The sequence below is a fragment of the Moschus berezovskii genome, chromosome 7, assembly GCF_049115385.1.
Source record: "Moschus berezovskii isolate FMDL1 chromosome 7, NW_MosBer_1.0, whole genome shotgun sequence".
Classification (NCBI taxonomy): domain Eukaryota; kingdom Metazoa; phylum Chordata; class Mammalia; order Artiodactyla; family Moschidae; genus Moschus; species Moschus berezovskii.
Window position 1 is genome coordinate 106,039,652 of NC_142466.1, and position 22,666 is coordinate 106,062,317.

The window sequence follows — 22,666 nt, forward strand, 5'->3', positions numbered from 1 at the left end:
CCTCCCTATGAACCTCCCTCCCACCTCCCATTTTCCACCCTGTCCCACCCCAGAATTTATTTTTTATTTTGCTTTCCTGGTGTATTGCATTGGTAGGCCTCTTGAATGATACTGAATATTAGCAGCCATCTTTGTCTTATTTCTAAAATGGGTACATTATCTTATGTTTCGATATTAAATGTTGATTTGTGACAAATTGTAAATTAGGTTAGAGACAGTCCTTCTACTTGTAGCCTACTAAGAATTTTGAAAGATTTGCATGACTTATCTGAGCGAATCCACTCTGTTCCTAAGTGAACACTACTTTAAAATGCTTTAAAAAAAATCTGTTCTCAAACTCTCTTTGATTTTACCACCAAACTTATCACTCCAAGTTTTAGAATTTAGTTTTCAAGAATCTGTATGACATTTCCTGTCTATTCTTCTGGCATTTCCCCAAGACTCTATAGTTTTTCAAAGAATACTGGTAGGTTCAGCAATGACATATTCAAATTTTATTCAAGGCCATTTTTTTTTTTGAACCTGAAGACTTTAACTGTAAAGCTTTAACTTTAAAAAAGACATTAACTGTAAAGTATTTCCTGACTACTCTCTCTTATCTTGGACTTCAATTTCATCCTCTTTGTTCTTTTTACCTTCTGTAGTTAGTATACTGACTAGCTTCCTTGTTGAAAGAGAAAAGCAAAACAGAAGTGGAACAGCTCCTCTTCTGTCCTGTTAATTTCATATACCATCCTCAAGATGGCTCTGCTATTAAATAGTTCATCTTTTTGCTCCAACCAAAGCGTGCATCTATAGAGGTCCTTTTAAAAAAGGTCTCATCCCTTTGTTTTTGATATGTTCTACCTTCTTCTCCTACCTTTGTCACCTGATGCGAAGAACTGACGCATTGGAAAAGACCCTGTTGCTGGGAAAGATTGAGGGCAGGAGGAGAAAGGGACGACAGAGGATGAGATGGTTGGACGGCATCACCGACTCAATGGACACGAGTTTGAGTAAACTCCAGGAATTGGTGATGGATAGGGAAGCCTGGCGTGCTGCAGTTCATGGGGTCACAAAGAGTTGGACATGACTGAGCGACTGAGCTGAACTGACTTTCTTCTCTTTAAAATACTGTTTTAAACTGTGGGTTCTGAATGCCTTCCTCTTTCAGATTACCTGATATTTTCAGTTTTTACACTTTCAGAATGTAAAAATATTCCCTCCTAGATATACGCTTTGTTTGATATTTTTGAAATCTAATCTTCTACAGATTAGAATACATGGGGGATTAAACCCTGAATTCCACTCATTTCATATCATTGACTCTAAGACACCAGGATCATTCTCTTCCGAGGGTCTGTCACCCACACATTTCAACTCGGTCTTCTCTGCTGACCCAGCATTAACAACACAACACCAGCAGAGTTTCTTCTACCTTCCAAACAACCAAATAATCAGCCAGAAAGGCCAAGGCCTCAACGGATGCTCTGCTTGCAACTGAATGCCAATGTTTGGATGGCCAAGAAGTCCCCCAAGGTGATATGCCAGCGTGCAGTCTCCCAGGAGAGCACAGTGAACATCCTCCGCCCGAGGTCCTCTGGTATCTTCTCTGGGCTGCTCAGTTCACCCTTGGGTGCTGCCTGTACCCAGTTACTCTTTTACCTACGCTGGCACATGTCTCAACCTCATAGCAGGGTTCCCAGAGGCAGGAACAACTATGTAGTCTACACAGCAGCACATCAGTTCTCTAAAAACCTTCCAGAGGAGCCTGCTTGAGTCAAGCTGGCACCTGTTTTACTTTTAGTCCAAGTGGGGACAACTCCCTGTTCCTAATCAGAACTAAAGCATTAGGGTGAAGTGAAAGTTGCTCAGTCGTGTCCGACTCTTTGCAACCCCATGGACTGTACAGTCCATGGAATTCTCCAGGCCAGAATACTGGAGTGGGTAGCCTTTTTCCTTCTCCAGGGAATCTTCCCAACCCAGGGATTGAACCCAGGTCTCCCGCATTGTGTGGTGGATTCCTTCCAGCTGAGCAACAAGGGAAACCCAGCATCGGGGAGATGCTGACAAATGTCTCAGTAGCACATCCCAATTGATAGGCTTCAGAAGGTTGCGAGTAGGTTAAACCATTTGTTCTTTCGGTTGTTGGAGCAAGTGAACAGGACTGGGGGAGCCTAGAGACTCAAGCAGCTTTGTCTGCTTACTCCAGAGTGTTATGTGTGCTGTGTTTAGTCACTCCGTTGTATATTTTTGTGAACCTATGGACTATAGCGTGCCAGCCTCCTCTGTTGATGGGGATTCTCCAGGCAAGAATACTGGAGTGGGTTGCCATGCCCTCCCTTCTCCAGGGGATCTTCCCAACCCAGGGATCAAACTCAGGTCTCTGCATTGCAGGTGGATTCTTTACCATCTAAGTCACCAGGGAAGCCCAAGAACACTGGAGTGGGTAGCCTATCCTTTCTCAAGGGATCTTCCTGTCCCAGGGATCAAACCAGGGTCTCCTGCATTGCAGGCGGATTCTTTACCAGCTGAGCTAGCAGGGAAGCCGCTCGCCCAGTGTGCTATACAACAACACAGTTTCCATGGGCGCCAAGGACAAGAAAAGGCTGGGAAGCATCATTACCGGTCCATAATTCAGTCCAGTAGCCTGGAATCGTGGCTCTTGATTGGGACTCTCTTAGCAGAATCCACTCAAGTACCATGCCATGACAGCAGATGGTGTCAGCCAGAATCCTGCCTCCTGACTTTGCATTAATCATGCTCTCTGAATACCCTTGGGGGAGAGGCAGGGAAGCACTCACCTTCTGAATGCCCTGCACCGTGCCATCTATTAATTTACTTAATCTTTCAACATTTGAATAAGGAACAATTATTACTATCCTTATTTTACAGATTAGGAAACAGGACCAGAGAGACTAATTAACTCTCCCAAAGAGACACAGCCAGTAAATGGCAGAGCTGGGGTCTGAACCCAGATGACAACTACAGAGCCCTGTGCTCTCCTCAGTGCCAGGAGACTGTGGATCCATGGGGATGAGGAAAGCTGCAGTGCTGTGATGTTAAAAGGATGCTAATTGGCACTTAGCATTGGTTGTGCTGCCCTTTAGCTGTGACCTTAGGTAACTCATTTCACCTCTCTGAGTCCCAGACGCTGCATTTGTGGACGAAGATTTATTAAGCATTTATATGTTAGGAACTCAGCTTAATGAAATAATTTGATCTCTGCCACATCTGGCTGAGAGATAGGAGAAGGTGCATTTATCCATCATGGTTTCCAGGACACCTGTCACTTATTTCCATTTTAATTTAGCAGAAACTAAACAGCGTAGGCATCACACCAACACACTGCTACAAGTTCTTACCGATTTAGTGCAAGCATACCCTTCGGTGGGAAGAGCATAACTGAAAACCATACCTTTCCTGTAATGGGTTTCAGAAGGAAACTGTACCTAATCTAAGAAATGTGACACATTACAAACGTGAGGTCTATTAATTAAGGATGATTTTCCCACAGTAACTTCGTGGTTATATTTTTTGAAAAGCGACCAGAGAGAAACAATGCCACTACCTCATTTTTCTCTTGTCTGAAAAGGTCAAAATCACTTTTTTGGTTTTTTTTTTTTGCATGGTTTAATCTTTCATATGAACTACTAATTGACAGGAAAAATTTTTCCCCAATTTGTAAATATTTCTTTCAAGACATTTTCCAGGCAATCAACTTGGAACTAATTAGTGTTAACACAGGTGATATCTGAATCCATAGTAGACTGAGCACTCTTGTTTTCAATCGTTGATTAAATGCATGTGTGCCCAATTGCTCAGTTGTGTCCAACTCTTAGTGACCCCATGGACTGCAGGCCGCCAGGCTCCTCTGTCCATGGGATTTCCCAGGCAAGAATAGTGGGGTGGGTTGCCATTTCCTCTGTCAAGGGATCCTCCCAACCCAGGGATCGAACCCACATCTTCTGCACTACAGGCTCATTCTCTACCACTGGGCCACCGAAGAAGCCCATATATTAGATGCCTGGTGCCAAAGATGGCGTCTCTTTTTCAAAAGCAGTTCCCAGTGCCTATACAGTACCTGGCACAGGGAGGCAGCAGACTGAATATTTTTTGGGTGAATGGTACAGTGCATTAAAACTGGACTCTCCCTAGGTACCTTGTCAAGTGTCCATTCGTAACAGCTTCCTCCACTCTGGTCACAAATTCCCCAGGTGTCCCTAATGTTACATTACGATCTCAGCAAAACTGCAGAGAGAGACATTACATCTTAAAGAATGATGAGGTTTGTTTGGTGGTAACTGGGTCTCTGTCCCATGTAAGCTACAGCAGGATATGTTTCCATGTGTCAGTCCAGAGTTTTCCTTTGGTGACTCTGCTATCCATTGGTTTCAATGAATGACTGTAAGCAGGTAAGCAAGTCGAACATCTGCCAGAAAATCCATCCTATCCTGATGTTATGCTTACTCAGTTTTACGAAGCCTTAATCTAATTGTTTGTGTGGGAGGCTGTGAGGAAGCGCTCTTTAACTTTTGTGGGGAGATCTAGGACTTTAGCAGTTCCTGATGAATTTCAGGATCTGGGTCCAAAGAATAAATATTTCATGAGTTCACTTTTGTACAGAAGTTCATGACTAAGAGCATATTCAACCTCTTTCCTGCCTGAAGAAAAAAAAACTGACATAATTATTGTTGTTTTCCTCCAGAGAGTTCACTTTTAATAAATCCAACAGTGCTTCCCTCCCTGGTTTCTGACAGATTCTCCTTTTGCCTCTTACGTCTGCATTTCAGAGTCTGCTCTGAGCCTTGAAAGAAGATGCTTCTTTTTTTCCCTCCTTTCTTTCTTTAGGTATGTATGTATGTTCTCAGTTGTTTAGTTGTGTCCAACTCTTTGTGGCCCCAGACTCCTCTGTCCATGGAATTTTCCAGGCAACTATACTGGAGTAGGGTGCCATTTCCTACTCCAGGGGATCTTCCCAACCTAGGAATTGAACCCGAGACTCTTGCATCTCCTGCAGTGGCAGGAGGGTTCTTTACCATTTCAGCCACCTGGGAAGCCCTTCTTCAGGCAGGGAACAGCATTAAGAGACTTGCCCCCAGCCACTGCTTCAAATGCATCCCCAACAGCATCGCACGAGAGCCCTCAAGGAACAGTTAAGACAAAATAATTATTGCCATGAAAGCACAACTGCTAGGGTATAAATTAATGTCTAAAGAGCCCATCCTTGAACTTATGGTTGCTAGTAGGAAGGATGGGGTTCCAGAAGGGCTAGTTAAGGAGTTTGGGATGGACATGTACACACTACTATATTTGGAATGGATAACCAACAAGCACCTATTGTACAGCACATGAACTGCTCAATGTTCTGTGGCAGCCTGGATGGGAGGAGAGTCTGGGGAAGAATGGACACACGTATATGTATTAGTGCCTTTGCTGTTCACCTACGTGAAACTGTTACAGTACTATTAATTGCTTATACCCCAGTACAAAATAAATTTTTTTTTTTTTTAGAAGAGTCTGTTCTTTATCAGCCTCTGCAGTCTGAAAGAGCTATGGCAGATTCAGGCATGAGCTGCAAGGGTTATTTTTCTGTTCAGCAGACACCATCCAATACACCCAAATGAATGAAATTATTCATTCCAGAAAGAAGTTCAGGTTCGATGAATAAAATGCACACTCTGTTCATGGCCAGTTGTAGACGCTCTAATTGTACAAGACCTAGTGTGAGCAGGAGCTGAACGCTGGGTACGAGGTTCTGAGGGGATACAGAAGGGGACTCCTTTATTTTGGTTTTCATTTGTGCTTAAAAAAAAAATCTCAAATGATCTTCTCTCTGTCCTTCAATTCTTGGAGGTTAACCTCTGAAGCCATATACTGGGCGAAATTTTAAGGGATTTCAAAATTGCCTTTAATATAGTCACAGCATCCCTATCCAGCCATGAATGCAGCTGGTGGAGTTGTCAGCCTAGCAACACCTTTTTGCTTTTGTGGTCTCAGCTGTAGAAAGAGGATGTGTAAACTATTCACTATTCAGTAGGGGATGATGAGGGAGGCTTCTGCAGGTTTCATGTTCCTGTCATTATTCTAGATCTTTTAAATGGATTGCCTACCCTATAGCAGTTTTGGTATTTTAAATTCTGCAGTCATCCCCCCAGTAAAACCACTAGCGAGTCTTGGAATGTGGCTGTGATTTCAGATTGCATGGATTAGAATTTTAATTGTAATTAAATGTAAATCCGTCCTTCCCTGATCAAATGCACCAGGGAAATTCACAATGTCTGAGTGGAAAGTTCTTAACTCCCAAACAGGAAAGGGAATGTGGATATCAGAAATCAATTCCTTTATCCTGGATAGTTTTAGGCTGCCCCTCTTCCTTTTTCAAATCTCCGGGGCATGACGTATCATGCTGATTGTTACTTGAACTTCTTGAAAAATGCTTTTACAGACTATCTGGTAAAGATCAACTCTCCTCAGCCTTCCCTGTCTTCACTATTAAGAAGGCTAAGATGATGGGTTTTAGTTCATCCATCTGACCTTTACTAAAGAGTAGGACCCCAGATTAAGCGCTCCAGATGTTTCCACAGTAAACAAGGAACAATGGCATTCCAAATGAGGAAAAGCTATGCAACTTAACCTCTAGAGGAATACAACTGAAACAAATTCCAATTTTTAAACTAATCAGACTAATAAGGTTTTAAAAAGTTAGCAAAAGCTAGGCACATATTTCCTATGGGATCACAAAGGCCCTGTCAGATTGCTATTGTGTGTGCAGAGGGCAGAGGTGTAATCAGATAGAACATCTCTGGAAGGAAACTTTATTAGGCAATATCCAAATTAAATGCGCACATTCCTTTTGGACCAGTATCTCTACTTTAAGGAATTTATTCTTCAGATGATTTGCTCAAGTGCACAAGGCATACAAGTTGTCATTTCAGAGATTCAAGGCAGCCTAGATGTCAATCAATACTTATTAGCTAAATAAATATGTGCTTGTTTATACACAGAATAGCTCTAAATTGATAAGAAATGCTGACAGTAGTTGCCTCCGGAGAGAACAAGGGAATAAAACGGTGTAAAGGAAAAGTAACTCTTCTGGATATTTTTGAATTTTTACCACTCTCTGTATTACCTACTAAAAAAAAGTTGAAAAGCACAGCAGTTCCCTTTATTACTAACTTTCTACTTTGTCTCCAAATAGTTAAAAGTGTCCTCTGCTTTGTGGAAGGTGAAATCCCAGGCTGGGACAGGTTGGGAACTGAATGGAAACTGTTTCAATTCTCTCAACTTCTGAGTCCAAAATGTCCCAGCAGAATGGATTCTCCATCAATTCCTTCTCACCAATTCTTCAGACCAAGTCTTGCAGACTGGAAAGCACTGCCCGCATCTCCCCTGAACAATTAATTTCCCATATTCTCAGGCAGAAATATAATTTCTATTTCCTTTTATCCCCTCTCAAAAGATCCCCATGCTGTTTCTGCTCTTTGCTTGATAGAGTTTCAGAGCCATATCTTTACCTATTGCGTGAAACTTCTTCCATCTGATCTTTCCTTTCTGTTGCTAAACTTAGACCATACATCTCAACCCATCAACCTAGGAGATACACCATTCCTTGAGCTAGACTTTCAGTCTCCTTGTCCTACTTCTTACCCCATGGATGGCTAAGGCCTTAAATCTCAAACTGCTAAAAATTGCTACCAGATAGCATCAAACATACCAGCTAGCAACAAACATAGCAGCTAGCATCAAACAAAGCGTCTTACACACATAGTGCCATTTAATTTTCGTAATGGGGAGAGACTGTTCAACTCCATTTTGGGATAAGGAAAACGAGGCATAGAGAGGATCTGAAACTGGCGAAAGGACATGTGGCAGGTGAGGGGCAAAGATGAGTCCACATTTCACCTAGCCTGAGACTGCAGGACTCTTGCCCCAACAAAATCACCACTCCACACCGGATGGCGCAGTCTTTCTCTCATCAGCCTGCAACTTCCTGCCATTTTACTTCTGCAAACTTCCCCGTTACCCCACCACAGGGTCCTCAGACAAGGGGTGTGCCACGCCCTCTCCTTCTCAAGTGGTTGAAATTCACTAGGCTCCTGCTTTAGCAGGAGGGTCCAACAGTGACCTAAGTCTTGGCTTGATAGATTCGGGGGGAGGAAGGTCATGATGAAATAAAAGCCATATAAAGAACCACTAGAATTCTCACATTCTTCTGCTTCACACTGAGCTTAAGGAAATGCAAAACTATGCCGAGAGGTCAGATGAAGCAGCTGCTTATGACGCATCCATCCATTTACTTTTGAACATTATGCCTCTTAAAAAAAAAGTCAGCCTCGAATTAGTTAAAATTGAGACACTAAAACAAAGGCAAGCAAAACCAGATAAGAAGCTGCGCTTACCTGCCCACCTCAGATTGTCCTGGAGTGGCCATTAAATGGATGATTCTTAGGCCTCGCCCCAACCAACTAGAGCCTCATCATCTCTATTTCTAACACACTGTTCAAGCAATTATTTGGCTTCCTAATTTTTTTTGGGGGGGGGCAGGGCTTTCTGCAGAATTGTTGAGAATTTCTTCTTTAGTGGAGTCTTAGCTGAATGTCAATTTCACCTCTATTTCACCTTTTATATACTCTTGGGATATCTTAAAATGCAATGCCTTTCTACAAAAGGACAATATGAGGGATCTTTGTGGTGATGGAAATGTTCGGCATCTTGACTGTATCAATGTCAATATCCAAGTATGATACTCAACTACAGTTTTGCAGGAGGTTACCACTGGAGGAAACTGGTAAAGGATAAATCGGATTATTTTTTTGCAACTGCATGTGAATATACAATCATCTCAAAAATAAAAATTTACCTTAAAAAATGAAAAAGAAATGTGCCACCTTTCATGTGCAAGGAGGGGACTTTCCTTCATTTAGCTCCAATTTGCTTTTCCTCTCTCTCTACCCTCCTATACCTTGCCTAGGAATTTGTTACCTCTGGTAGCAAAATGCTGCAAGCTGATCATCCTAGACCTATTTAGGGTTATTTACTTGGTACTTTGGGAAGATTCAGTCAGACAGGGAATTGACTTATAGCCAAGTTTAGGAAATATTGATCAAAAGGGATCGATATGGCTGCTCAGGGAGCTGTTTGATGAGATCGGATCTTAAAAGACTAGTTAAAAGCTAGAGAGTCAAGGGCAGCAAGAAGGATCTATCATTAGTTGAGTTCAGAGCAGGACCCAGGAGGCTAGAGTCACTGACCTGGAAGGAAGGTGGAATATTAACAGGCAGGAAAAAGAAAGGACTTGTGCACTGTCCTTATTCCTTCATCTTTGTTGTTAAAGAGAACCACTTTCAGTGGAAGTGGTGGACCAAGAGATGAAACAGGCAAGCAGGTTTTGAAGGCCAAGGTAATTACCTGTCATGATTTCAAGACTTTCCATCCACATGAATTACATCAATCTGATTGCACTGTCAATTCACTGTTACATCTTCTGGGAGATTAGAGAAAAACAATGGATATTTACAAGGCCAGTAAGTAACCAAGTTCCAAAAATGGAAAAAGCTAATCCCTTTAGTTTACGGAATACTGAGTATGGTTTTGCTGGCAGATAATATTCCAGAAGAAATGACTAATTTGTGAGCTCTCAGGAAGGAAGAAGGGGATCATCTGAAATGAGTGATTCAATGTGAAAATAACTCTCAATCTCTGCTCCTTTGAAAAGGGTGCTGTTGGTGCACAGACAGGGTGACTAGGCTGCAAGAGGAAGGGTGGGGGAATGGACACGTTATGGAGGAGGGTTATTAGCTCACTGGTGATGAACAAGGTTACAGACAACTGGTGCAGAGGAGGAACAGACAGACACCACTCTGCTGGTGGTGAGGGGCGACATCCTAGTAGTTCTGGATTTTGGTGTAGTGAATCTTCAACATCATCTAATAAGCCTCCTGTAGATGTGGATCGACAGTGAAAGACTTAAAGTACAGATGTGCAGCCAGACTTTGGGGTCAGAACTGAGTGACCACCTCTCGGCTGTGTGACCACGGGCAAGCTGCTTGGTTAGACCTAAGCCTGAGCGTCCCCATGTGAGAAAAGAGTATCACAGAGCAAATGACGTGACACATGCAGAGTCTGAAGCACACATCTGGCTGCTAGCCCCTGTATGTTTTTCTGGATCAATGTCCACCTACCAGAGTTTCCGATATCACATGGCTAGACCGTCTTCTGTCCCATTCAGCATTACAGCAATGCCTCCAAAGAGAACACAATAGGTACACTGAATAATATTCACAGGAGACAAATGAATCCAGAAGATATGTGATGGTCAAAGTCCTGTTCCAAAGACGATGCTCCCAGCTGGATACGGTTGTTCAGATTGTTTCAGACCAGCCCAGAAGTGATGTATTCCTGCCTGTCATCTGGTGAGATGTTTCCTTTAGAATGAATGCAACATAATTTGTCTCCTGAACAGACATTCATTGAGCACTTGCTATTCATCAGGCATCGGGGAACAAAAGAGAGTGTGACACAAAGCTTAGACCTAAGGAATGTACCACCTCCAAGATGAGATGAGTAAGAGAGGCAGTTTTAACATAAAATAGGGAGTATATCATTGACGTACACGGAGCGGGGGTGGGGGGGGGGAGTGGTGGAATAGAGTACAGTGCCGAGCTCAACTGCAGAGGCGGGTGGGGGCAGTCAGAGATCCTGGGAGAAGACAGCGATCACGAGCAGAGGCTTAAGGGATGAGCAGGAGTTGGGCAAAGAGGATGGGAGTGACAGCATCTTCAGCAGAAGGAACAGTATTTGCAAAGGCGCAGATGGGAGTAACAGCAGGGTATGGTGAATGCCAGGAACTGCAAGGAGTTTAAACAGGAGGGTGAGAAATGGGGGGAAATGCCCTAGCTGGAGCAACAGGACAGGAACAGATAGCAGGGAATTCCAGAGAAGGCCTTGGACTTCGTCCTATGGGTGACGGAGAACCCTGGCAGATATCAAGCCTTGCAAGGATGCAATCAGATGGCGTTTTAGAAAGACCACTCCAGTGGTTGTGAGGAGGATGAGCCTGTCAAGTGATAGGAGTCAGGGAGATCAGGAAAAGGGCACCTTTCAGCCAGAAAGAAGATGCTGCTACAGATCACTGTTGATAGAGAGGAAATGTGGAGTGACAGACAGATACTAAGAGGGCAAGCTGAACAGACCTGGGGATTGCCTGGATACAAAGGGCAAAAGGGAGAAAAGTTGTATATGACATAAATTCTTATCCTAGGTAGGAAGAACAGAATCCAGGTGAAGTTACTTTTTTTTTTCCCCAGTAAAATAGGATGACTTTGACATGTGATGTTTGACATGTACAAGGATATACAGGTTGAAATGTCAGTATAAAAACTCACAAGAGTTGTCTGCATTAGAGAGAATAGCTTCAGAGTCAACAGCACTTATAAAATCTTGACAAGATGAGAAGAGCGGGTAGACTGATAAGTGAGAAAAGCAGTGGGCAGAGGAAGAACCCCTGGAAAACACCGATCTTTCACAGGAAGACAGGCACAGAGGCTGTTACAAAGAAGAAAAAGTACACGGGCTAGAGTCAGAAAACCAGAAATCAGGGACCAGCTTCAAGAAGCTGTGAATAAGTGATTACCATTGTCAGATGCCGTAGAGAAAGGTCTGCGAAGTTGAAGGCTAAAAAGCACACACTTCCTTTAACAATTAGGAGGTCATGTGTATGTATACTGGTTAGACCTCTTGGTTGCAGACAACTGAATCCACTCAAGTTACTTTAGGCAGAAAGGTATTTATTAGAGATTATTAGATAAGCGTACACAATCTCCAGGAGGTCACAGACACGAGTGTGGAGGTCTCTGCCAGGATGAGCAGCTGCCAAGGCAAAACCCGCCCTCACCATGGGACTGTTACAGTGGAAACCCCCTGTCGCCTGGGACCAGGTCATAGAAACCTTCACCAAGCTGCCCTGGATGAAGAAACACCTACTTCATCCACAAATGATACCTCTGTGCAGTGTAAAATGAAGATGGTGTCCACAAAAAAAAAAAAAAGCAGCAAGAATAGTGTTTATTCCTCAGAAACACATTGGAAAACTGTATCAATAAAATCAAAAGATTCGGAACACAATTACTTGTATGCCGCACAAATACTGAGGGTCCAAACATCTGCTACAAGGAAATCCACCTGTAAACAAGCGCCTCCGGGAAAGTTCATAGACGATCGACTCAACTAGGCCGTGTGCGCAGTCGATTCTCTCCTTCTGGGCAGACTTCTGGGGTAACCCCTCCGAAAAACGTCGGATTTCGGCAATAAACTCTCTCAAAGGATGGCAACACATCTTTTTTTTTTTTTTTTAAAAAAAAAGGCTTAAGAGGGCCAAATTACCATTACATATATGAAAATGGCACAAGAACTGATTTCACAGAAATACTAAGGAAAGTATCTTGAGCCTAGCTATCAAGAGGGAAAAAATGTCTTGGGAGCTTGAAATGGGGGAAAATAAATATTCTGGTACAAGTTCTATTCTAAAAGACAACATACTGATTTCTGGTTCTACAAAAAGACTGTAGTGACACCCTCCTGTACTCTTGCCCAGATACTTTGGCACAATGTCATTAAAATTTTATATGCTTTAATTTGAGCCATCAATGAGTCTCAGATGCATGTTGCCATATATATATATATTTTTTTAAGTTTATTTATTTTAGCTTTTGGCCATGCCTCTAGGCATGCAAGATCTTAGTTCCCCAACCAGGGATCGAACCCATGCCCCCCGCAATGGAAGCGTGGGGTCTTAACTGCTGGACTGCCTGGGAAGTCCCTGTAGGTTGCTTCTTAAAATAAGGAAGCCTAGGATAAACACCAACCCTCAAACTCTGCATCTTCTGACAGCGTGTATTCATAATTATGTCTTCTGAAATCATGCAAGTTAGCAGCACCGATCATTAAGACATTAAAAAATTATTCTTGTACTTGAGCAGCAACTTCTATAAAGACAAATGCTATGCGATTTATGATTAATAAAACTGCTAAAATTCAAAGTGGCTAAACTGCTTTAAGATAGAAAATTCAAAATCTCCCTGTATTTACATAACCTTTAACATGTTACATACTTTATTTAGCTTCTGAAAGAGGTAATCCTCTGTTAGAGAAAGTCTGAATGCTATGTGCTCAGCCTAAACATATTAAATGTTGATAAATCACAGAATTTTAGAGCTAGAGAAGAACTTGTGATCATTTAGTCCAACCTGCTCTTTTCGGGAAAGGAAAACGAGGCCAACAGAGGGAAAATGGTTTGTCCAAGATCACACAACGACAGAAGCTGGGCCCCAGTGACCCCAGCCCCCAGCGCGGTACTACATGATACCCTCTCTACAGAGCGATCTTCCCAAGTTTTCCGGGGTTTATTCGGTCCCATTCATTAAATAACAAAGAAACATAAGGTACACAGCAATACAATAAACACAGACTTATACTCCAATTTTAAAATCAGAATATCAAAACGATTCCTGAGCCTTTAACTACCTTCATTTTATTGAGAATGCAGTCCACAATGAGTTATGACTACCTATCGTGGTTACTTGCAAATATTTACACGGACACTGAAAACACCATTCAGAACTATTCCTCGGAGACATTTCTATAAACACGTCCATGTGATGCCAAGGCACTTTCCATGGGATGGAATGAAACTATGATGGTGAATGGAAGTAAGATGCTTCAGTCTCTCAAAGTGCAGTCATGAGTTTATCTCGACACGTCATACTCTGCTTTCCTCCTAAGTTCTTCTGGTTCTGGTCGTGGACATAATCGAAATGGCTGTCATCTCCACTGGCTGGCGCTTTCCAATGCGGCCTGTCATCCTGAAAGGATGGCCTGTTTTGTTTGCAGAGGGAGCAGTTAGTGGGGGGTATGGAAGACAATCAGAGAATTGAGTGAAACAGCACAAGTGCACAGGAAATGGGCAGGGGACCCGTGAACCGCATGGACGCAGACGGCTTCCAGAAGAGATGAACAGAGTTTCTACTTTCAAGTGTTTTTTAAATTCAGACGCTCTGGTCCTCTATCAACTTCCAAGTTGAGAACAGCGCTGCCTGTGGCTGGGCCATCATCCCTCCAAGGGTGTCTAAGGATCTAGTCAGTCTGGGAAAAGCTATGTGATGGTGAAAAAGGTTCCTTTTCTATGGGAATTCTCAGAGTTGTTGCCATGGGAACATACACCGTGAAAGCCTTATTCAGCCTTTTCTAAAAGTGCTGGACCAAATAATTCTCTTTTCATGGAGAGTCTGATAAAATACCATATGCTGGGTCCCACCCCCAGAGATTCTGATGCTGGAGGTCTGGGGTGGGGCTGGGACTCTGCATGATCAAGCTCCCAAGTGACACAGATGCTGCCAGGCATCAGGGCCACCTGCGAGCAGCACTGGTCCAGCCTCCCTAGCATTCCCAGCGAAGACTGCCTCACAAGGAAAACAACATGATAAAACAGGCGAAAATCAGTGTTACGTTTTATAAGCAAGAGGTCAAATTAGAAAGCATTTATATGAATCTCTTCCATGCTGCATGTCTGGAAAAGGTTTCTGCAATACAGAAACTTTGAGAGGTATTGGTTCACTAGTCTAACTTGCTTTTCAATGTGACATGGACATCAAGTGCTTATGATCAAACCGCACTGTGGTCCTACAGGATCCGCAGCAGACTGGGTAAGAAAGATCAAGAACTAATTGCTCTCCCTGACCTTGTTCTAAACGGATGTACTCCCATCATTCCATTCACCACACTCTTTCAAGGAGCCAGGCTCGCAACCTCACTAAGAAATAACTTTATACAAACTGAATTCGCCAACTATGTTTCTGAAAGAGCTTCACACATAAACACCAATTAAGACTGATCTGAAATTCAAATCTTAAAAGGAACATTTGCTTTTACGAAGCCGGCATTAAAAAAAAAAATCCCAAGCTTAGTCATAAATGCAACAAAGCAGGTGCCAGTTTACCTGGGAAGGACCATAGTAGGTTAGGACAAAGGTGGGTAAACACGGCCCTCAGCCTAAACCCCACTGTCTGTTTTCATAAATAAGCTTTCTGGGAACACAGACAGGCCCAATCACTTCTGTATCATTTGTGGCAGCTTTCAAGCTATTCAATAGAATAGCAGGGTTGAGTAGTTGTGATAGAGACCACAAAGCTGAAAATACTGACCATCTGGACCTTTACAGAAGAGTTTACTGACCCCAAGGTTTAGAAAAAAATTCACCATCACAGAAAGCAACCTTCCACTCCACCCTTGGTGGAAAACACAATCCTTTCAAAAAAGTCCCACAACAAAAATCCCTGAGCTTTAACCATATTTTTAGTAGATGAATTCTCAGGACAGTAAAATGTTACTTAAATTCTAAGCAACATTTCAAACATAAAACCAAACCCCACATACCTGAAGTTAGACTGACTAAAACAAAACAAAACCAAAAAATCCCCTCCCAGTTCATTTTATTTCATCAAGCATAAGCTTTAGTAAATCCAGACCCATCACTGGCTTCTTTTGCTTTGCAAATTACTCATCTCTTCCAGGAAAAGACAACTTTTTTAACAGTGGTTTCTGATGCAGAATTTCAATTCACAACAGAGTACAAAAGGAGAGCTTGGAAAAGGACAGTAGGAAGTTGAAAAGGACAGCTCCGGGAGCTCAGGTACTTACCTTATGTTTGGAGAGTGCGGGTGCCACCGAGGTTGGCCAGGGTGGAGATTGGGATGATACGGAGGCTAGAAATAAAATACCAAACTGGATTACTCGGTGCCATTTTGGTTTCAACGGTCTTCACTGGCTGTGGATGGAGAGGCTTTCACTGCTGCCTGGCTAGGGGAGCGGAAGTTTCCCAGAATATCAAGTTTCCCCTATGACAAAGGCTGGGGGGCTGCCCTCTAAGAAGAAAGTGGAAAGCATCTGCCTTGAAAGGGTGCCCCAGAGCACCCAGGGCCAGGCAGCATTCATCTCTCCCAAGGGAGTCAAGGGAAGGGGCCAGAGAAACAGGGAGAATGGGGATAATTTATTCTTTAGAAACAATTTCTGCCATTGCTAAAAAGGATGGCAACTGTGTGTAAACAGTCACATTGCAAACAGGACTGGACAGGGGACGACGCCAAGGGAGCAGGACTGTGCGCAAACTCTTTCTCTTGTTTAAATACTTTCCTATTAGATGATCCAAAAGTAAACATCCCCCGGAAACAAACAAAACCACAAACCATCTAGATCCTGATAAAACAGAGAGAGAGACGTAGTTTGCCTATTTTAACATAAAAAAAAAAAAAAAAAAAAGGATCCAGACGGGTGACTCACAAAAATGGCCAGGGGTCAAGACAAGGCAGGCATGGGTGGGTGGCAGGTTGCCTGCAGCTCCACTTCTGGCCTGCAGAGGGCAGCAGCCACAGACACTCCCAGAAGTCCTGGGGCTTTTCAAGCCTAAACTTTCTATGGGGCAGATGAGGCTTTCCGGACATTGAAGTCACTACAGTCTGGCCACTATTATTCTTTTCATCATTTCTTCCCCTTCTTCTCCCTCCCTAATGCTTTTGTTAATAAGCAGAAGTCCATTTTCTATTATGGAAAATTCTCAGCCATTCTGTCCGTTCAGGGTTTCTGGACCTGAGGTGCCCTCCTGGCCTACTGTGTATTCCATTGGCCTCTCTCCTTCAAAGAGGTCGGTCAGCAAGACGGCAGCCACCAAAGGACATCCTACGGGAAAGTGGAATCTAGAGAAAAATCTCAGTAGCAGAGTTTGAAAGCTGACCAGGGCTTTAGAATCTCCTGGAAATCATCTCTGCACATGTCTCTCTTTTAGGGGCTGCAGAAGCCCAGAGAAGTGATAGATGACTCTCCCAAAGCTGAGCAGTTTCAGGCGTTTCAATCACACAGCCAGGCTCCATATGAGGCTCCACCAACTGGATCTTCAACAAAAGAGACTAAGCTAGACTAGAAATGGATCTTCTAACACCTTGTCTTCAAACACAACCAAATCAGATGCACTGGAGAGGTGGTCACCTTATCCATAAAGCCCTGGAAGGATATTCCAGAACCTTCCTTGTTCTCCTTCAGAAAATTATATACCTTCTAAAGCTGTCCACCTGATGCGAAGAGCTGACTCACTGGAAAAGACCCTGGTGCTGGGAAAGATTGAAGGCAAGAGGAGAAGGGGACGACAGAGGATGAGATGGTTGGATAGCATCACCGACTTAATGGACATGAGTTTGAATAAACTCTGGAAGTTGGTGATGGACAGGGAAGCCTGGTGTGCTGCAGTCCATGGGGTTGCAAAGAGTCAGATGTGACTGAGCGACTGAACTGAATTGAACAGAAAGCTGTCAAGGAGCATTTTTTAAAGTTAATCCACATGGTTCTTAACCAGGGCAGTTATGCCCCCCTGGGGACAACTGTAAGGAGGTATGTACAGTTTTGCTTATCATAACGGCTGGAGGGTTACCCATAACTCACTGGCAGAGAAGAGGGAAGCTCAACCTCCTGTAAGTCTAAGGACAGTCCCAAGCACTGAGGAACTGTCCCTCCCAAATGCCAAGAGCCCTCTGATTGAGAGCACAGCAATCCATTGTCTGATTTGGCTAGGCTTGCTGAGCTACAGCAATGCTACAACACTGTCTTCCTGGAAACCCTTCTCAGCGCCCAAATACTTATCGGGCCACTTCTCAGGATGTTCTCAGCCCACTCAATTCATTCCCAACACAGCACCTGTAAGGCTGGCGAGGGAAAGGGTCAGTGGTTGCCAAAGATGGTAAGAGATGAATAACATCCCGGTAATGGTTTTCGTGGATTTGATCTCAATGAACAACTGTCTTGACGTTCACTCGGAGCAGAGAATGCAGAGAAAGGGCACACCTGTGAGGCTGCCAGGGCAGAGGCGGTACTAAGTTGGAAATGCTTTGCTTTGCTTATTTTTATCTTTTTCTCTCCTTCAAGCACTAGTGACCCATCAACAACATTCTAGCCACTCAGACCTGAAAGTCCCTCAAAAAAAAAAAATCTGTAACTAAGAAGAACCAAGAACCCAAAGAAGGCAAGGAGATTGGGAAACCTGGCCTTTGCACCACCAGATACCAAGCACTTTTTACACTTATTCACATCCAGGTTCTGCACACAAGGAATAAGATTTCATGTACAGAAGACAGTATCATAAAATTCTGAAACATCATTTGGCGGTCTCATGAAGATAATGTACACTGGTATCTCAGTCCCATCTAAGGAATTAATTAACCTACAGTAAGGAAAGATCCAGAAAGAGACTGATTAGAATAAAGCTCCAAAGTGAACTCATCGTGGAGTAATTACTTGTGACATTCAAAACCAGACTGGTGACAGGGCACAGAAATCCAGGAGAGGAGTGTCCCTTGGACATACACACCCACCCAGGACAAGAAAACTGGCCCCACGTTAGGGGGTCATCAGGCACCGGTGCTGCCTCTCAGCCCATGACAACCCAGGAAGCCAGGAACACACCATCAGCTCAGGGTCCTTGCCTGGTCACTCATGAGAACCACCTTCAAGGCCCTGATGCTTGCCAATACCAGATCCTGTCCACCCTAGAGTTTCAGATTCAACCAGTCCAGGGTGAGCCCCAAGCACCAGTTATGTTTTTTAAAGCTTGCCAGATGGTTTTACCATGCAGTGGGGCTGCACGATTTCCAATGAAGGGACTCAGAGAAGGCTCTTTGAAGGTGGTGGTTTCCCAGCAGATGAGTGTGGGTGAAGGAACAGTGGGAAAAAATTATGGGGCCAAGATGATGTGATTCTCTAAGACCCGAACCCATGCTGTATGCTCAGGAGCAGAGACAATATATATACAAAAGTTAAGCTGGACCCAGGTTCTAGAAGGCTGTGAATAGCCAGTGAGAGCTAGCCACGGGCAGTGGCTGGCGGGCAAGCACAGGTTTCGGGCCACCAGCCATGGAAACCCATCTTTGCTCTACTGCAGGGTAGAGCACGGTGCTTATAAAGCACGTTCTAGAAACTACCACTCCATGAATGGTAATGGACCCACCACCAATAGAAAGTGGCGGAGAAGACTAGCTGTTTTTATGGGGGTGGCGGGGGGGCTGTCCAATAGTCAAATGATTCAGGGAAACCCTAGATTTAAAAACAAAACAAAACATGTGTCTTCCTTGAAGGACTTCTTGGTACCTTTGACACCCCAAAGGGCACTGGAAGATCCAAGAAGAAGGACGAAGCATTTCCCCAACATGTGACCACATCCTTTCCTGGAGGCACATCTCCAGGGACTCATGTTCCCTGGGCCTAGAACACACCTGGAACACAACTGCCTCTTGAGAGGGTCCCCGAGAGGCTGTGTCTGACCACCCAGAAAGCTCGGACATGTGCCCCTGATACGTGCCAGTGGACAAGGGGAAGAGAAACAGGCAGCTCAGAAAACCAAGAGGGAGGAGGGGATGGAGAGAAGGTTCTCCTCTTACCGTTTTCTCAAAAAAGAAAGGAAAAAACACGTATTGCTGTTATTTCTTCAAAACCTGGTTACAAGCATAATGACTGCTCAGTGTGGAAAATTTAGACACTTTAAGAAATATGAAATGAAAACCTTTAAAAGCAATAGCTCACCTGGTAATTATGGACTTCAGGATTTGTTTTAGAGCTAAAAAAGAAAAAGAAAAACTGTAATAGGCTGTAAAGCAGATTGACTACTGATTTATTTAACAGCTATAAACTAATTTAGGATGCTGGCTACTCTGTTAGCAACTTTTACAAATCCTATTTCTTTCTGGTTACCAGCAGTTTAACTGAGTATATAATTGGGGAAACTAAATAGCAGCTCTCATGAGTCACTTAAAGCTCACAATTAAAAAACTAAAATTAAAAAAATGTTCACAAATAAAAATATCTAGGTAAGATTCCAGAATCCCACTTGTGATGTTATATTTTGGTGGTAAAAAGAGGTCCTTTCACAGTTGGGCAAACCAAGTAACTTGAGCTCCCGTTTCAGGTTGCCCTAGTATTGCTGGGTGGCCCATGGTACCAGGCAGCTCCAGTGAGGCCCAGGGCTTTCTCCAGCTGACGGAAGAGTCGCAGGTCCCTTCTGAGCATCCACTATCATGGGCCCCACTTCTCTCTACAAGGCAGCTATGACATGGCCACCACTCTGGAAGGTTCGTTCCATATAACGTTCTGTCCTGGGAACTTCACATCTTGTTATTTAATCCACACAGCAAGGCTATGAGGTGCATACACGTTCCACCTCATTTTATAGATAAAGGAATGGTTGCCTAACAGAGGAGTTAAAACACTTGCTGCCCAGTCCACGGCAGAGACATTTTTGCGTAATCTCTAGCTCTGTACCCTTTCTGCTAAGCCACCCTGGCTCTCTGAGAACCTGAGGAAAGGTTCCAGGCTCCTCATGCATGATCCTATGCTGACGGACTCTGAAGTCTAACCGCTCTGGTCACAAGTGTAGACAGAGACAGCTGGTGCAAAACACAACGGATGGCCAGAGAAACCACAAACCAACCCAAGCACAGCCATCGGGCTATGCTGCTAGGGCGGCATGTTCAAAATCAAGGTTTCTCCAGCAATGAGCAGGAAACCATCATGGTTATGAGTCTTGCTTGAGGTCCAAATAGTCCTGGGCTCCAGTTTTCAGAGGGGGAAGTGCACAGCGCCAGGCTATGGGCTGGCTTCATCCCCCGCTGCCCTTCCCCAGGCGGGCTAAGTGTCTGCAAGATGCTGTACTCCTGGCATTACCTCGGCCCTCAGAGCACAATTGTATCCCCAGCTCCCACAGCACTCCTCCCCACCCCAGGAGCCCACAGGCTGTGAAGAGCAATTGAGCAGCTGCGAACAGTGGTTATTAGCTCATTTGTTCCTAAAGGGTGTATTTACTGGGATTGGTTTGTTCCCTCAGTGGAGTTTTTTTTTCTTTAGCTTGTTGTAGTTCCCGATATATACAATCTCTACTAGATGCTATGAGGAAAATCTAATTTTATTAGGGAAAAACAAACAAACAAAACAATCACTTCCTGAGCAAGCAAAGGAAAGAAACATAAGTCACAAGCCCCAGACAATGAAAAGCAAGATGCACACTACCCACCACAGGGATCCTGGAAACACAGCAAGCTTGTGGGCCTAAATTAACCCACGTGGGATCCCTGAGCTCTCCTCTTATTTTCGAGGTCCAAGACTGGTATGGAGCAGTTCAACAGGCCCCTTGGAGCCTTCATGAGATGCTGGGAACTGAACCCAGACACAGGAGTCAGACACCTGACACCCAGCCGAACGAACGGCAGTGCAGGCAGCGTGTGCAGTCAGAGATGCAAGGCGGAGTTTCCAGCTGTGTTGACACAAGGGCCAGCTACGTTCTCCAGAACCTTGGGGTCCCTGAGTGTCTTGAGGCTGCCTGCGGGTGGGGTGGGGTGATGAGCAGCAGGTGCCAGCCCTGCCCTCGGGTCCCAGCTCAGCAGCGTCCAGAATATCACCAACTGGTCTGTTCTCTGTACTGGAAAACCTTCCACAGAAGGTTTCCCCTAGGGGGCCAAAGCCAGAGGCTAAAGAAGTTTGAAAAATACTTGATCGAGCCCAACCTCTTTGTTTTCAGATGAGAAAAAGGAAAGCCCAGAGCCAGGCGGTGCATCACTGGGGCTGGGCAAGAGGCCTCCCCACGTCTCATCACCAGCCGCTCCTCCACACGCTCCGCCAACTGCTCAGGGTGCACAGTGCCCCAAAGCTGTGCTGACCTCGAAGACCACCGTCTCCAGCAGCCTGAGCCCTATGCCTGGGATGGCCAGAGACTACCTAAACAGAACCACCAGTGGCTGAAGCTTGGACCCAGGGGCTGAAACAATGATAGTCTGGGGTTCTCTAGCTTAATAGCTGTCCACCAAGATCAAAACACACATAAGAAAGCAACTGTTTCGGGGAGAGAAAGGTACAGGCCAGGAGGGACAGACCTTGGACCGAGACCCCCCCGGGAGCTTTAAAACCACAGGTGCCCGGGTCCCCACCCCAGAGACTGATTTGATTAGCCTGGGGTGCGGCCTGGCTGAGGCTGGCACAAGCTCAGCAGGTGATTTCAATGTACAGGAAAGATGCAGGCCACCTGTGTGCTGGGGACGGGGCGGCAAACCACGCCCCACAGGCCAAACCTGGCCCACCTGCTTTTGTTGAGTAAAGTTTAATCGGAATTCAGTCCCGGTGGTTCACGGACGTCCTGCCTGTGTTGCGTTCATGCTCTAAGGACAGAGCAGAGTGGTCCTGAGACAGAAAGCAGAGCCCACAACATCTAAAATATTTACTAGCTGGCACTTTACAGGAAAAGTTCGCTGACACCTGTGCTAGAGTTTCAGTCTCATGACCAGTTCTCTTCCTGCAGGAATGTCACTGGGTGTCTGATAAAGGTCTTCCAAGTGGTCTGACATAAAACCCACACGTCGCTGAGCGAACCCAGCTTTTCTCTGGGAGCTTCGGCTTTTCCATAGCATGGCCCCTCTTTCCTGCCACCGCCTGCAGAGCTGTTAGCACACCCTGTCCTCCACATGCCGATCACCTTCGTCACCGCTGTTACAATACCCAGAGCACAAAGCCACTCAAGCAGAGCAGCTGTGCTTTCAAAAGCAACAAACTATCTTGGAACGTTCTATTGTGTACTCGTTGAAAGCCAGGTGGACCATATAGCCTGGCA

The 22,666-nt window shown here is 44.5% G+C and overlaps 1 protein-coding gene across 10 annotated transcripts in view; it reads right to left on the reverse strand.

The window, feature by feature from the left end:
* EPB41L4B (erythrocyte membrane protein band 4.1 like 4B) overlaps positions 1-22,666 on the reverse strand; it is a 143,943-nt gene that overhangs the window by 54,275 nt on the left and 67,002 nt on the right. For 9 of the 10 annotated variants that reach the window (XM_055427544.2, XM_055427547.2, XM_088838257.1 and 6 more), the window contains exons 14-15: positions 19,597-19,630; positions 15,676-15,740 (exon numbers count right to left, since the gene is read on the reverse strand). In XM_055427544.2, coding sequence (XP_055283519.2) covers positions 15,676-15,740; positions 19,597-19,630 — 99 coding nt within the window. Of the gene's footprint in view, positions 1-1,939; positions 13,855-15,675; positions 15,741-19,596; positions 19,631-22,666 lie in introns of those variants that run through there. The other variant, XM_088838256.1, reaches the window with a different exon arrangement.